The 12,555-nt window shown below is 38.0% G+C and overlaps 1 protein-coding gene across 2 annotated transcripts in view; it reads right to left on the bottom strand.

The window, feature by feature from the left end:
* Positions 1 to 1,243: 1,243 nt before the first annotated feature.
* Positions 1,244 to 12,555, bottom strand: part of akt2 (v-akt murine thymoma viral oncogene homolog 2) — a 34,717-nt gene continuing 23,405 nt past the window's right edge. For both annotated transcript variants that reach the window (XM_062060028.1, XM_062060029.1), the window contains exons 9-14: positions 11,332 to 11,454; positions 11,063 to 11,191; positions 10,775 to 10,989; positions 7,434 to 7,521; positions 7,242 to 7,344; positions 1,244 to 3,909 (exon numbers count right to left, since the gene is read on the bottom strand). In XM_062060028.1, coding sequence (XP_061916012.1) covers positions 3,830 to 3,909; positions 7,242 to 7,344; positions 7,434 to 7,521; positions 10,775 to 10,989; positions 11,063 to 11,191; positions 11,332 to 11,454 — 738 coding nt within the window. In that variant the 3' untranslated portion in view covers positions 1,244 to 3,829. The remainder of the gene's footprint in view (positions 3,910 to 7,241; positions 7,345 to 7,433; positions 7,522 to 10,774; positions 10,990 to 11,062; positions 11,192 to 11,331; positions 11,455 to 12,555) is intronic.

Here is a 12,555-nt window from a genome sequence, read left to right as displayed (position 1 = left end):
GCCCACAAAGTAATTCAATGTAGTCTTTCACATCATTAATTTGGTCCGCCACATCATTCAATGTGGTCCTTCACATCATTAAAGTTCAAGTTAAAGTACCAATGATTGTCACACACACACTAGGTGTGGTGAAATGTGTCCTGTGCATTTGACCCATCCCTTGTTCACCCCCTGGGAGGTGAGGGGAGCAGTGGCCAGCAGCGATGCCGCGCCTGGGAATCATTTTTGGTGATTTAACCCCCAATTCCAACCATTGATGCTGAGTGCCAAGCAGGAAGGTAATGGGTCCCGTTTTTATCGTCTTTGGTCTGACTCGGCCGGGGTTTGAACTCACAACCTACCGATCTCAGGGCGGACACTCTAACCACTAGGCCACTGAGTAGGTCCACTAGGCCACTGAGTAGTGTAATTAAAATAGCCTGCCACGTTATTCAATGTGGTCTTCCACATTATCATCTCTTCAGTTATTTAACATCTTCCGCCACATTATTTAATGTGGCCCTCTGATCGCAGCCATAATTGCGACAAAGCCATCAATGAAAACGGGTTTGACACATGATCTAGGACAACCCCTTTATTTGACAGTGAAATTTGAATATACATGTTATATATATAAATATTTACATAATACATATCTATGTATATGTATACATATATGTACATATACATATATACTGTATATATATATATACACATATATATATACATACATATATATATACTTATATATATATATATATATGTATATGTATACATATATGTACATATACATATATACTGTATATATATATATATATATATATATATATATATATATATATATATATATATATATATATATATATATATATATATATATATATATATATATATATATATATATATAAACCATATTTTACAAAAAGCCATAAAATAACTGGCATATTACAATTTAAAAGGATAACTTTTTGCGGTACAAGACCCTTTATACCCTTTTTTCGCTGCTGGGTCTCTCCAAGTCACTGGTGTGCGCATGTGTGTGACAGGAAGAGAAGCTTTGACTCCTTTTAGAGATAAGTCTTTTGGCACCACCTGTTTGTGGGCATGCTTAGACCCTTGACTGTAAGACAAAAAGCGTTTTTTTTTAGCCTTTTTTTTCAATGGGAAAAAATACGGGTTAATACGCAACAATAGGAACATTTTTAGATTCAAAAACAATATAATAAAAAGTATATGGTGTAAAATGTAAACACACACACAGAGGTTTGTTCAGTAAAATGTTTACTGGCACATCATCATTGCAAATGTCATAAGCTACCATACTGTGTAGCAGGTTGCACATTGTAAAGTCTTGCAAAGGGGGGTTGGGCTGATCCTGTCCAATGGGACAATGTCATGCCCTAAAAAGATTGCTCATTTTTTAAAATTTGAATTGCTCTCTGAGCTTCAACTAACTTCAACAAGCAAACCAAAAAAGGGGGGAAAGAATCATTAGACCAGCGTCAGGTGACATTCGTGACTGATGATCACATTCAAATACATAAGCAACATAAAGCTGCAAAAGAAAAAAAAACAGGTCTCCCACTCTACATATGCTGCATTCGCCACTAAGATGTTTTTTTATTACTTTTTTGGTATTTACACAATAGTGACAAGGCACTTGTTGTGCCAGCGTATGCCCTACAGGATACTTGCATGTTCAGCCGTGAAGCATTGCTGAAAAGCGTGGTCAGCAGCAAAGTTCATTGTATGGCTTCACAACCACAAAAAAATAATATCTATTTATATATTCTTTAAAAAAAAAAAAAAAAAAAAGTTCAGCAGCTCCCCCTTACGGTTGTGGTAGAAGGCAAATCCACAGTGGAGTCCATCAGTGCAGTGGTTCTGATGTCAGTGAGACGAGGTGCTGCAGGTGTCAACTGGAGAGTCAAAGCCATTCGATTTGATTGCTGCTGATTTTTTTTTTGTCTCTTTCACTCAATACACGCATGCTGCCACTCACACAAAAATGGCGTTAAATTAAAGAGACAGTTCATGAGGATGTCGAGTGATGATTAGGTGGGGGATAATCTAAAGAATCGCCACAAAATACATAGGTAAAGCGTAACGATGAGCAAGGCAACCCCTAGTTAAATCAGGGTTTTTCAAAGTGTGGCAGTTTTTCCAGAAAGCGTCGTACACCGAAAAATAAATGCATGTGTGGGGGGATTTATACATTTTGTACATGGAAGATGCTAAAAGCAATCCAATGTAAGTCAATATATGCTAAACTCTTTAAAAACATTTTATGTGTCACTTTATAGAAAAATAGTGTAATAATATATCTCATTAATAATTAATTGCATTTTCAGAATGTGCATATAAAAAACGAGCTGTGGGCCAAAAATAACCCCTTAGCCGCACTTGGACACCCATCCTTCTGAAAATACATTTGTGGACTTTTTTTGCTCACCCCAGATTGTTTACTCGCTTGCTGTAAAAACTAGTCACTAAAAGTCAAATAATTTCCACTTTAAACTCAAGTTAGCTTAACAGGGTTTTCTCTCTCTCCTGCCTTTAAGTCTTCTCGCCCCGCCTCACACTTTGAAAACCCCTGCTTTAAATGAAAATAAAAAAGAAAGCAGTTTAAAACATTTTTAATAGGTATTCTTTAGAACGTATACTTAAACATTACATATGGACCAAAATAGGAAGGAGAGAGGAGACGGGGAAGAAAAAAAAGAATGAAAAACAAATGATTTGTCCTTTAGCAAATTTTTTGCCAGCATGTACTCCAGCATTAAAGACTAAAATATAAGCTGCTCTTTCTCATCACTGTGCTTGTTTGCAGAACACAGCCACAATGAGTCTAAGCGTCTTTCCCTGCTGCGTCTCACTTCTTTTTTTTTAAAGCAATGCAAGTTAAAAAGCCATGCAAGATAAGCCAAAGAGTTGCTCGCTGCTTTTTTTCCATAAATAACAGGCTTGTTCCCTTTAGAAGGCCATTGCTTTTGTAGTGTCCTCGCTTTTGCCCGTCTTCCAGCATTCATTGTTTTTTGTGTGTGTGTGCGTTAAATTAAAATTTGTCGATGAAAAACAGACGCGAAATGGATGGTTGCAAAACAAAATTGTTCGTAGGGTCCTCTCACACATTCATTCGGACGTGAACACACACGCAGTGCATACGCAGAAATGGCAACCTCACCACACACACGCATTTGATTTGTAACAGCAAGTTCCAGAAAGAGCACTTATTTAAAAAAACAAACAAGAAAAAAACAAAAAAACAAAAAAAAAATGCAGAAATATGGCTTTATATTTAAAACCGTAACAATCGATGAAGCTAGATTGGTCAATTATCCCCAATATCTCTTCCATTCTTCTAATTGTGATTATACTTTTTTTTTCTCTCTTTAAAAAACTGTATCAACAAGTTGTGTATGCTAAGATGCAGTCGACTACGCGAGTGTGTGTCTACGAGGTGGTACTTGCTGGCATAACCTGGTTTCAAAGTGTCAAGGCTCTGACGTGGTGCCCAGTGTAGTGCAGCGGAGGTCCTACAGGGACGCCTAAGGCCGCCCCCCTGATAGGATGTACGTACGGACAAGAAGCTGCCCGTCTGTCCACGCAAAAACCTGCTGAGGTCCGGCGCTCACAAGCCTGCGTGTTCATTGTGAACAATGATTTTCTGCTTGCTGGTCTCATTTGCTAGTGTGTGTGTGTGTGTGTGTGTGTATGTGAAAGACTGGATGAAAATGTGTCTTGTGCCAGTTTTTTGTGTGGGTCATTCGTTTTGTCCTCAGCAGTGCAAGTGCGTACGTGAGATTGGGGTCGTGCGGTAGCCTGCCTGCTTGGTCAAAAGTCCGAGCCGCTATTCCCGTATGCTGGCCGAGTAGGAGAACTGTGGGAAGTGCGTACGCTGATCCGAGTCGTCTACGTCTAAACTGTCATCTGGAAAGAAAGAAAAACAAAAACACATTATGCAAAATATAAGTTCAGATATAAAAATGCTGCAAAACTAAAACTTTAAGTATCCTCACTCATTTGTGCCCAACAACATCAACTTAAATATAGTCTGCCAGTTTATATACACTAAATATATATATTTTTTGACAAATTTTGGGTGAAATACACGTTTCAAATATGAAATTAAAATTTGGGCGATTTTAGCCTGTTAAAGGCTGGTGCGTTCACATAACTCATTCTTTAAATTACAAAAACAAAACAGAATAATTGTATTCAAAACTGTCAAATTATATTTTTAAAGTCTGATTAACCACACATTTGAATTTGGATTACAGTTGTGCTCAAATTTAGAGAATTTATGATTGAAATCATATGAAATCATAAATTCTCCCAGGGTATGTAAACTTATGAGCACGGCTGTACATCAAGATTAATCACAGGTTATCATTTGCTTGCATGATTCAAATTAACTTAAAAAATACCCGATATTTGAACAAAAATACTATTTTATTGTCAGAATGTCATGCCGGACCATTTTTTTGTAAATATTTTACTAATTTGCTTAAAACTTGCTAACAGTTTCAGCCAACTCATTTTTGCCCTTAATGCATGCGTTAATGGTTAAGGTACAGTAGGGAAGGGATTCATATGGCCCCATTACTGGGTGGATCTCGCGTGAAAGGAAGGTGGGGGGTTAATAATTTTGCAATGCAGTCTGCTGAAAATGGAAGTGCCACTACATAGCAACTCAAGCTGTGGTCAAAGTTGTAATTGCCACAAAACACATTTTAAGATATTCAACACTATTACCGTCTGACAGCCAAAGTGGATAGTGCACCCCCACAATTTGTCATGTTTTATATGTCAGATAAACCACAATGGATGGGGTTATTTGCGCTTGAAGTTATTTGCATGATCAATCTGCAACTATATATGATTAATGAGATATCTATTTTATGATTATTCATATGAGTTAACTCGTTATTTTTGACAGTCTATAAAATACATTTAAAAGGAGACATGGGTTAGTGATTGGCAACAACATTTGTTATTAGATTACATTACGTTAATATTTGTTTCCACATCAAATATGCCAGTTTAATAAAACTACCTCTACTATGTAAGTATTTTCTTTTTGGAACGCAGGAAGAATAACATTTTCTGCTGTTGAGAATGGTAATACTGTTAATGATAATTATGAGCCAAAGGTAGACTGACACTAAATATTTTGCCATTTCATTGCATTTACAATTATTTATTACTATTTTATGTCACAATTTTTATATTTACAAAAAATGTCCTCCTTCAACATTGCAACTCTCCTCAAACTTCTGACACAGCGCCAAAAAAATTCCAATCTTTACTTTTGGCCCAATTTGGGGGATGTCAACCTTTTAAAGGGTAACATGCCTACACTTCTCTGTATTTTATAAAAAAATCACAAAAAAAAAATATGTATGCACCCCTTAATATATTCATATTAGGCCTGTCAAAATAGTGAGTTAACTCGTGTGGTTAATCACAAAAAAATATTGCATTAATCATGAATAGTTGCAGATCAATCACAGTTGTTTTTGAGCGCACAAGCTCCTTTACCTTAATCGTGGGTGGTTACCTGAAAGTCAGCGTGGGTTGTAATATAGTAGGTGATCAGATGAATGCATACGCACAGATGAGTGAGGACACTCCGACTGTGTGTTTGCTGGCAATGTTCCTTCAAACTAAACCCTGACAAGACTTCAGATCACTGTTACCCGGGTTGAGCAAATAAATGATGGACATTCAAGTAAAACATTTAAAAAATGTTCCTGTATGTCATTCTGACAAGAAAATAGCATTTGTGACAAATTGTTGGGGTATTTTTTTAGGGTAATTTAAATTGTTATCAAGTAATTTACTGAATCATGATTATCCAATTTTAAAAAAAATGATCATTTGATTTTAAAAATTATCAATTGACAGCACTAATTTAAAATTATTGTACACCACTATAAAACATCTTTGGACACACTTGTATTTTAGTAAAGGCAGCATGAGTTGCTGCATGCTTTGAATGGGGAAAAGTACCACCACCTGGTGGACAAATGTAAAAATCTCAAATTGAAGAGCAGCAGACAAATTGAAATCCTAACATGATGGTTGCATTAGTTTATGCTAAACAAATCTGTAGGGATGTAACAGTATCAAAATCTCACAGTAAGGTAATATCATGGTATTAAGGCAGCACGGTACGATATTATTGTGGTATATGTCCAAAAAAAAAGGTGCCATAGTGTGTAAAATGAAGAGGCAGGAATGTTCAGGATAAACACACTTACAGTAATTATACACAAAGATAATGCTCAAATGTTCTATCATATTTTTCATTACAAACGTGTTTTTTAAGTGCAAATAATTGTGCAGGAACATCAACTGTTTCAAATAGAAAACAAAAACAAAAACTTACAGTTGATGCTTTAAAAGTGACAATGTAACATCCAGTATAACTTTGGTGTCTTTCAACTTTCACTTTAATAAGAAGTAGTGTCTTCTACAGTGGATATGTTTTTAACTTAGAAAAGTTAACTATCAATGTAACTTTTATTAATGTAACCTCACAAAGTGATGTTTAGCTTTGTTGGCTTCAAATAGCTTTTCTGGATGACAGTTTATAAGGTGGCGACTTGTCTAAGGTGTACCCTGCCTACCGCGCTATAAGGTGTACCCTGCCTACTGCGCTATCTACAATACTGTTACATCACTATAAATCTGCTATAAAAATGCATTTTTAATGTTTTTTTAACAGGACACAAAGAACAAAAGTGTAGTTTTTTTGGGCTTTTACTTTGTTTAACCTCTTAAGGCCCAAGCTGTTTGTTTACATGCTTTTTTTTATATTTCTCTTTGCTATTTGGGCTTATTGAACCCTAATTAGAATAAAAACTAAGAATCATCTTTTGATATGATGTACTTAGTCCATAAGTACACAAACGTGTACTTCATGCTTAGTGACATTTACACTTTTTTTTCTCCAAATTCCATTGTATGTTATACTCTTCTGACACCACCAGATGGCACATAAGGGCCATAAGACCCCAATTCAGTAGTGTACACAATTTTGGAAATAAGAGCTAAAATGTGCTGTCCACGCATGTGGCCACTAAGCCTTTAGAGGTTTTAATGAAAATTTAAGAAACAATTCCTGATATGTGTAACCTGCATTTAGTTAACACAGCCACAATTAAAATAGCTGAATATTTTAAAAGAAAGAAGTAAAAGGCACAAAATGCTCCAAGGAACTTTTAAGGGTTAAATATATACAATGTGTTTGTACTTACACTTGTCTGGAGGGGTTATTGTTATGGTTTGTGCTGTGAACTCATCATCAAAGTATCTCGTGTCCGTCTCTGAGGTTACCTGGGGTTTGAAAGGTGGTACAAGCTGTGCAGCAGGAGGAGAAAAGTGTGTTACATTCAGAACATGTCGCTTCAAAAGTCGAGTTGAGCCCTTCTTTGGCGTTAATGTGTTACCTTCTTCTCCAAGACATCCTGCCAGTTGATGGAGGTGAAAAACTTGTGTGTCATTACTTCTTTGGCATCATCGGGTCCGCCTCCGAGCCTGGAATGACAGCACACGCACGCACGCACACGCACACGCACACACACACACACACACACACACACACACACACACACACACACACACACACACACACACACACACACACACACACACACACACACACACACACACACACACAAAAACAAGTCACCAGCAGCCACAGATCTCACAGCCTGTGTAAACATAACACTTCAAATGAGGTTGTTCCTTTGTTATGGCCATTTGAGACACATTCATTACTAATTTCTTTGCACATTTGTGAGCCTGCAGGCAGACCTCCCTGTGAAAACCCTGACACTAGTTCAGTTACCTAAGAACAACCAAAAACAACAATCAATGAAGGGCTTGTTTACAGCCATTACCCCGCACTAACAAAACAAGTCAAAGAGGAACACAGCTTAAATAATGTGGTTTACTGCGTAAATGGCTGAGGGCGAGATGAGAGAGACGGTCTGGGAAAACAAATTAAGTTCTATTAATGAGCTGCAGTGCGGCAAAGGTGTTGAAGTTGGACTGCTGCATCTTCAGCCAGTGTCTGTGTGGTACACACTAGGGATGTCCTGATCCAGGTTTTTGCACTTCCGATCCGATACCGATATTTTTGCACTGATACTGGATAGGCCAGTATCGGTGCAAAAATATCCTAAAGTTTAAAGTTATTTAGCCTACTTAGTTGTCGGATTCATGTTGAAAAGGGTTTTAGTACTCTTGATAACAACTAGCCAGCTGAATTAGGTGAGTTTGAATAATACACAAAGGTTGGTAACAAGAAACTGACCTGTTTATTCAAAGATAAACACAAAATAGACAAAATTATACATGACAAACAGAAATGGCATCATTGAACTAGAGCTGGGCGGTATGGCCTTTTTTTTAAATATCGCGATATTTTAAGGCCATATCGCGATACACAATATATATGTGGATATTTTGCCTTAGCCTTGAATTAACACTTGATGCATATAATCACAGCAGTATGATGATTCTATGTGTCTACATTAAAACATTCTTCTTCATACTGCATTAATATATGCTACTTTTAAACTTTCATGCAGAGAAGGAAATCACAACTAAAAAAATCACTATTTTTTTCATACGGCGTTGATCTGGAAATGTTTGCCTCAGCATTTTAATGGTGTGGGCGTGTGGCACCGAATGTAGATGTTGACGTGCGGAGTTTCAAACACTCTTTATTCTCTAGCAGGGGACTTTTCAAATGATGCTACATATTAGCAGTAATGCTACTTTTTATAGCAACGCTATAGTGCTCCACACTTGACAAATTACGGTTGTCTGTTCGACATATTCCCACTTGAAGCCAAAGCACCGCCAGACGATAGACCCCCTGCTGTTTTTTGGGGGAATTCATTAATTCTTCCTTCATTCGTATTACCACTCGCACGGCTGCGGTAGCATCACAGCTAACGTTACCCATGCTGCTACCTCTCTGCTGGGAGAGGGCGTATACGTATGTGACGTATGACGTGACAGTATGTGACGTGTGTAAGAAAGTGCGCTTGTCTGTCTGTGAGAAGGAGACACAGGAAAGAGTGAGAAGAGCCTGTCGTGTAATGCCAGCAGCTAAAAGCAACTGCGTGAGAACGTATACTCGAATATCACAATATAGTCATTTTCTATATCGCACAGAGACAGCTGACATTTTTACCGGTAACTTTTAATTCACATGGCCGTCTTAACAGTTAGGACACAGACCTGTGGATGTGCTGGAAAATGCGGAACAGAACTTAGGGAGCAGCAGAAAAGGGGAATGTATTATTTAAATCGGTGCGTTGGAAAACACGGACCGGAATTTTAAAAAAAACTGGATCTGCATTTTACCAAGCCTTGCCGATACGCATTTTTTGGCAAATATCGGCGGCCGATCCGATCCAAATATCGGATCGGGACAACCCTAGTACACACCAAGTGAAAATAATGTTCATATTACAAAACTGACACATTGTCAAATGTTTTTTTATAGATAATTACCCACTGTAGCCACTGCCGTCAAATTTGGCTCAAACTCTGTCAAAACTAGCTTTACTTTACACAGAACACAGTGCACCAAGGGATGAAATTTTGGCCAAATGTTTTCCTTTTTATTTGGGTTATTAAAGTCTTATTTATTCAAACCTGCCGACCGTGAAGAATTCTAATGAGCACTCCACCTGGCGTCAAGTCAGAGCTGCAAGTAATTAATGTGTTTCCACACTCTCTTACAGTACATTGCAAAGGTTGACCATAAATCAGAGAAGGCATTTGTGAATAAGTCTATAGGAAATAATGTAAAAAGGCAGACCAATGGTAGCTTTTACGATTAGCGAGGTTTTTTTGCAAGTGGAGTAGGAGCAAGCCGGCATAGTGTACGCTGGTGCCTCGACACAGGAGCATAATCCATGCTTTAGAGTCTGAACTTGAAATTGAAGCGGGTAAAATGCAAAACAAAACAAAAATGCGCACCCGTATGGCAGTGAAGCGTGCAGGCAAACTCAAATGTCAAAATGCAGTGCAGAGTATGAAAAAAGTGTACATGTTGGAAGGTCTGCTTACTCCAAAAGAGGGACTGGCTGACTTATACCAAAGAATGCACCAAAAAAGATAACTCACATAGTAGTCAGACTCCAGCGGTGTCTCAATAATGTCCATTTGTCCAGAATGACCACATGTGCTGTCAATTTTGTCTTTAAAGGGGAAATTAATGCGCCGCATATGCTTGAAATGATCAAACTATGTAAATATTAAACGTTATTATAAATGTGCTCCTTACTAGTACATTAAATATATACTTACATCATCGGAGGTGTTTGGATGTTTTTAGGGGCTCTATAGGCAAAATTGAATGGCTCCCATAGGCTCTATTGTAAGGGGACTTTTGATCGAATTTATTAAAAATTTAAAAACAATCCATCTGTCGTCATGTCATAATGATTGTGAACGATAGGCAAAATATTAAAAAAAGTGCAGTTCCCCTTTAACATAGTGGTTAACAACATAACCATGAAGAAGGTTCACATGTTTCTGAAAACACTACCTGTAGAGTTAATACAGGATTTAGGATGGACACAGTTTACAGATTATTTCTATTTGTAATGTATTGTATGAGAAATGGTATGATCGCCGAGGGTACACTGTGCTCATTTATCAGGAATCCTAAGGATTAGTCTGTCACTAATTTTAAACACTTTTCCGAAACTGCAGTCGGCAATTTCTTTTAATGATTTTACCAGAGTTCAAGGGTCAAGGGACAAACCTCAGTTTGGGATCCTTTTTGAGCAGGCCAGCCAGCAGCGCCTTGGCTTCGGGAGCCAGGTTCTTAGGGAAGCGGATCTCCTCCATAAGGATGAGCTCAAAGAGTCGCTCGTGGTCCTGGTTGTAGAAGGGCAAGCGGCCGCACATCATCTCGTACATAACCACGCCCAGGCCCCACCAGTCTACCGCACGGCCGTAGTCGTTGTCCTCCAGTACCTGGCAGAACAGAGTGATGGGAACATGTCTTAAGTTTTTCTTTTACAGATAACACGCCTCAAGTGTTGCTTACCTCGGGTGCCAGGTACTCGGGAGTCCCGCAAAAGGTTTTCATGGTGGCCCCGTCTGTGATGCCTTCTTTGCACAGACCAAAGTCTGTTATCTTTATGTGGCCGTCCTTGTCCAACATGAGGTTCTCCAGCTGCACCAAGAAAGAGGTAAATGACAGTTAATGACATCACAATGTAGTGAGGACAACATCATGGAATTTGTCAAAAGCCTTGCAGCACTGTACTATTTTAAAAGGAATCAAACAACATATCATTTATTTTTCGCCCTTACCTTTAAATCCCTGTAAACGACGTTGCACGAGTGGAGGTACTCCAGTGCTGAGACTATTTCTGCACCATAGAATCGTGCTCTGTCTTCTGTGAATACTCGGTCCCGGGATAAGTGAAAAAATAGCTGCAAATGAATGAAGCCATAACATCAGATTTCTTCCAGACATATGAAAATGATGGTTACATTGAATGTGTTTACATACTGTTTCATTTAGATTATTTGAATTAACCAGTAATAGTTTATGTACCCATGAATTTTGCAAATTGTTTAATTTTATTTCACTTTATTATAATAGGTCTTCATTCTGAATATCGATATATCTGTGCTCGATTAGTTTGTCCTCCTTTAAAATTGTCACTAGCATAACATTGCTGTGTTAACTTGTGTAGATAGCAGCGGGTCAGCCAAAGATAGAATGGTCTGAACATATTTATTATTAAAAATGTTTGTCACACGTCATTCACGTCCAAATAAATCATTCTATTTTTTCTATTTTGCATCGAAGTCAGTCTTTTGTTGTTGTGGACTTTATGTGGCCAGTCAATGAAAAAAATGTTATGCACTGCAGAGGAAGTAGGGATGCAAGGATTAACTTTTTTTATTATTATTAACCGTGCTTAAAAACTTTACAGTTATCTAATTGCAAATGCTCCACCATATCGTATGTTTCAGTCCTCCTTACGGTATAAACAGGCATTATACTGGTACGTTATTTTCGGTACAACCTGGAATGAAAACAAAGTTACACCAGTGGTGCATGCACTAGTTAAATTAAAGTTAAATTACCAATGATTGTCACACACACACTAGGCGTGGTGAAATTTGTCCTCTGCATTTGACCCATCCTCTTGTTCACCCCCTGGGAGGTGAGGGGAGCAGTGGGCAGCAGCAGTGCCGTGCCCGGGAATCATTTTTGGTGATTTAACCCCCAATTCCAACCCTTGATGCTGAGTGCCCAGCAGGGAGGTAATTGGTCCCATTTTTATAAATGCTACATTAGCTAAAAAATCGCAGCAAGACAAAGCAGTGAACTGTTCCCACCCCAAAAAAGCTAATGTTGCCAGTGTGAGAACATTTTAAGTACTTAAAAAATGACCATGGAGTCATCAGCTGCGTCTCCATTGCTGTTTTTCGCAAAAGAAACGATATTTCTAAAATTTTGATAAAGTAAATTTGCAACTTGTAGGCGTTTCCATTAAAGGGTGTTTTGCGTCATGAGCCATA

Source organism: Entelurus aequoreus, linkage group LG10 (assembly GCF_033978785.1).
Source record: "Entelurus aequoreus isolate RoL-2023_Sb linkage group LG10, RoL_Eaeq_v1.1, whole genome shotgun sequence".
Lineage (NCBI taxonomy): Eukaryota > Metazoa > Chordata > Actinopteri > Syngnathiformes > Syngnathidae > Entelurus > Entelurus aequoreus.
Note: the sequence above shows the minus strand (reverse complement) of the source record. Positions and strands in the feature narration are given on the sequence as shown.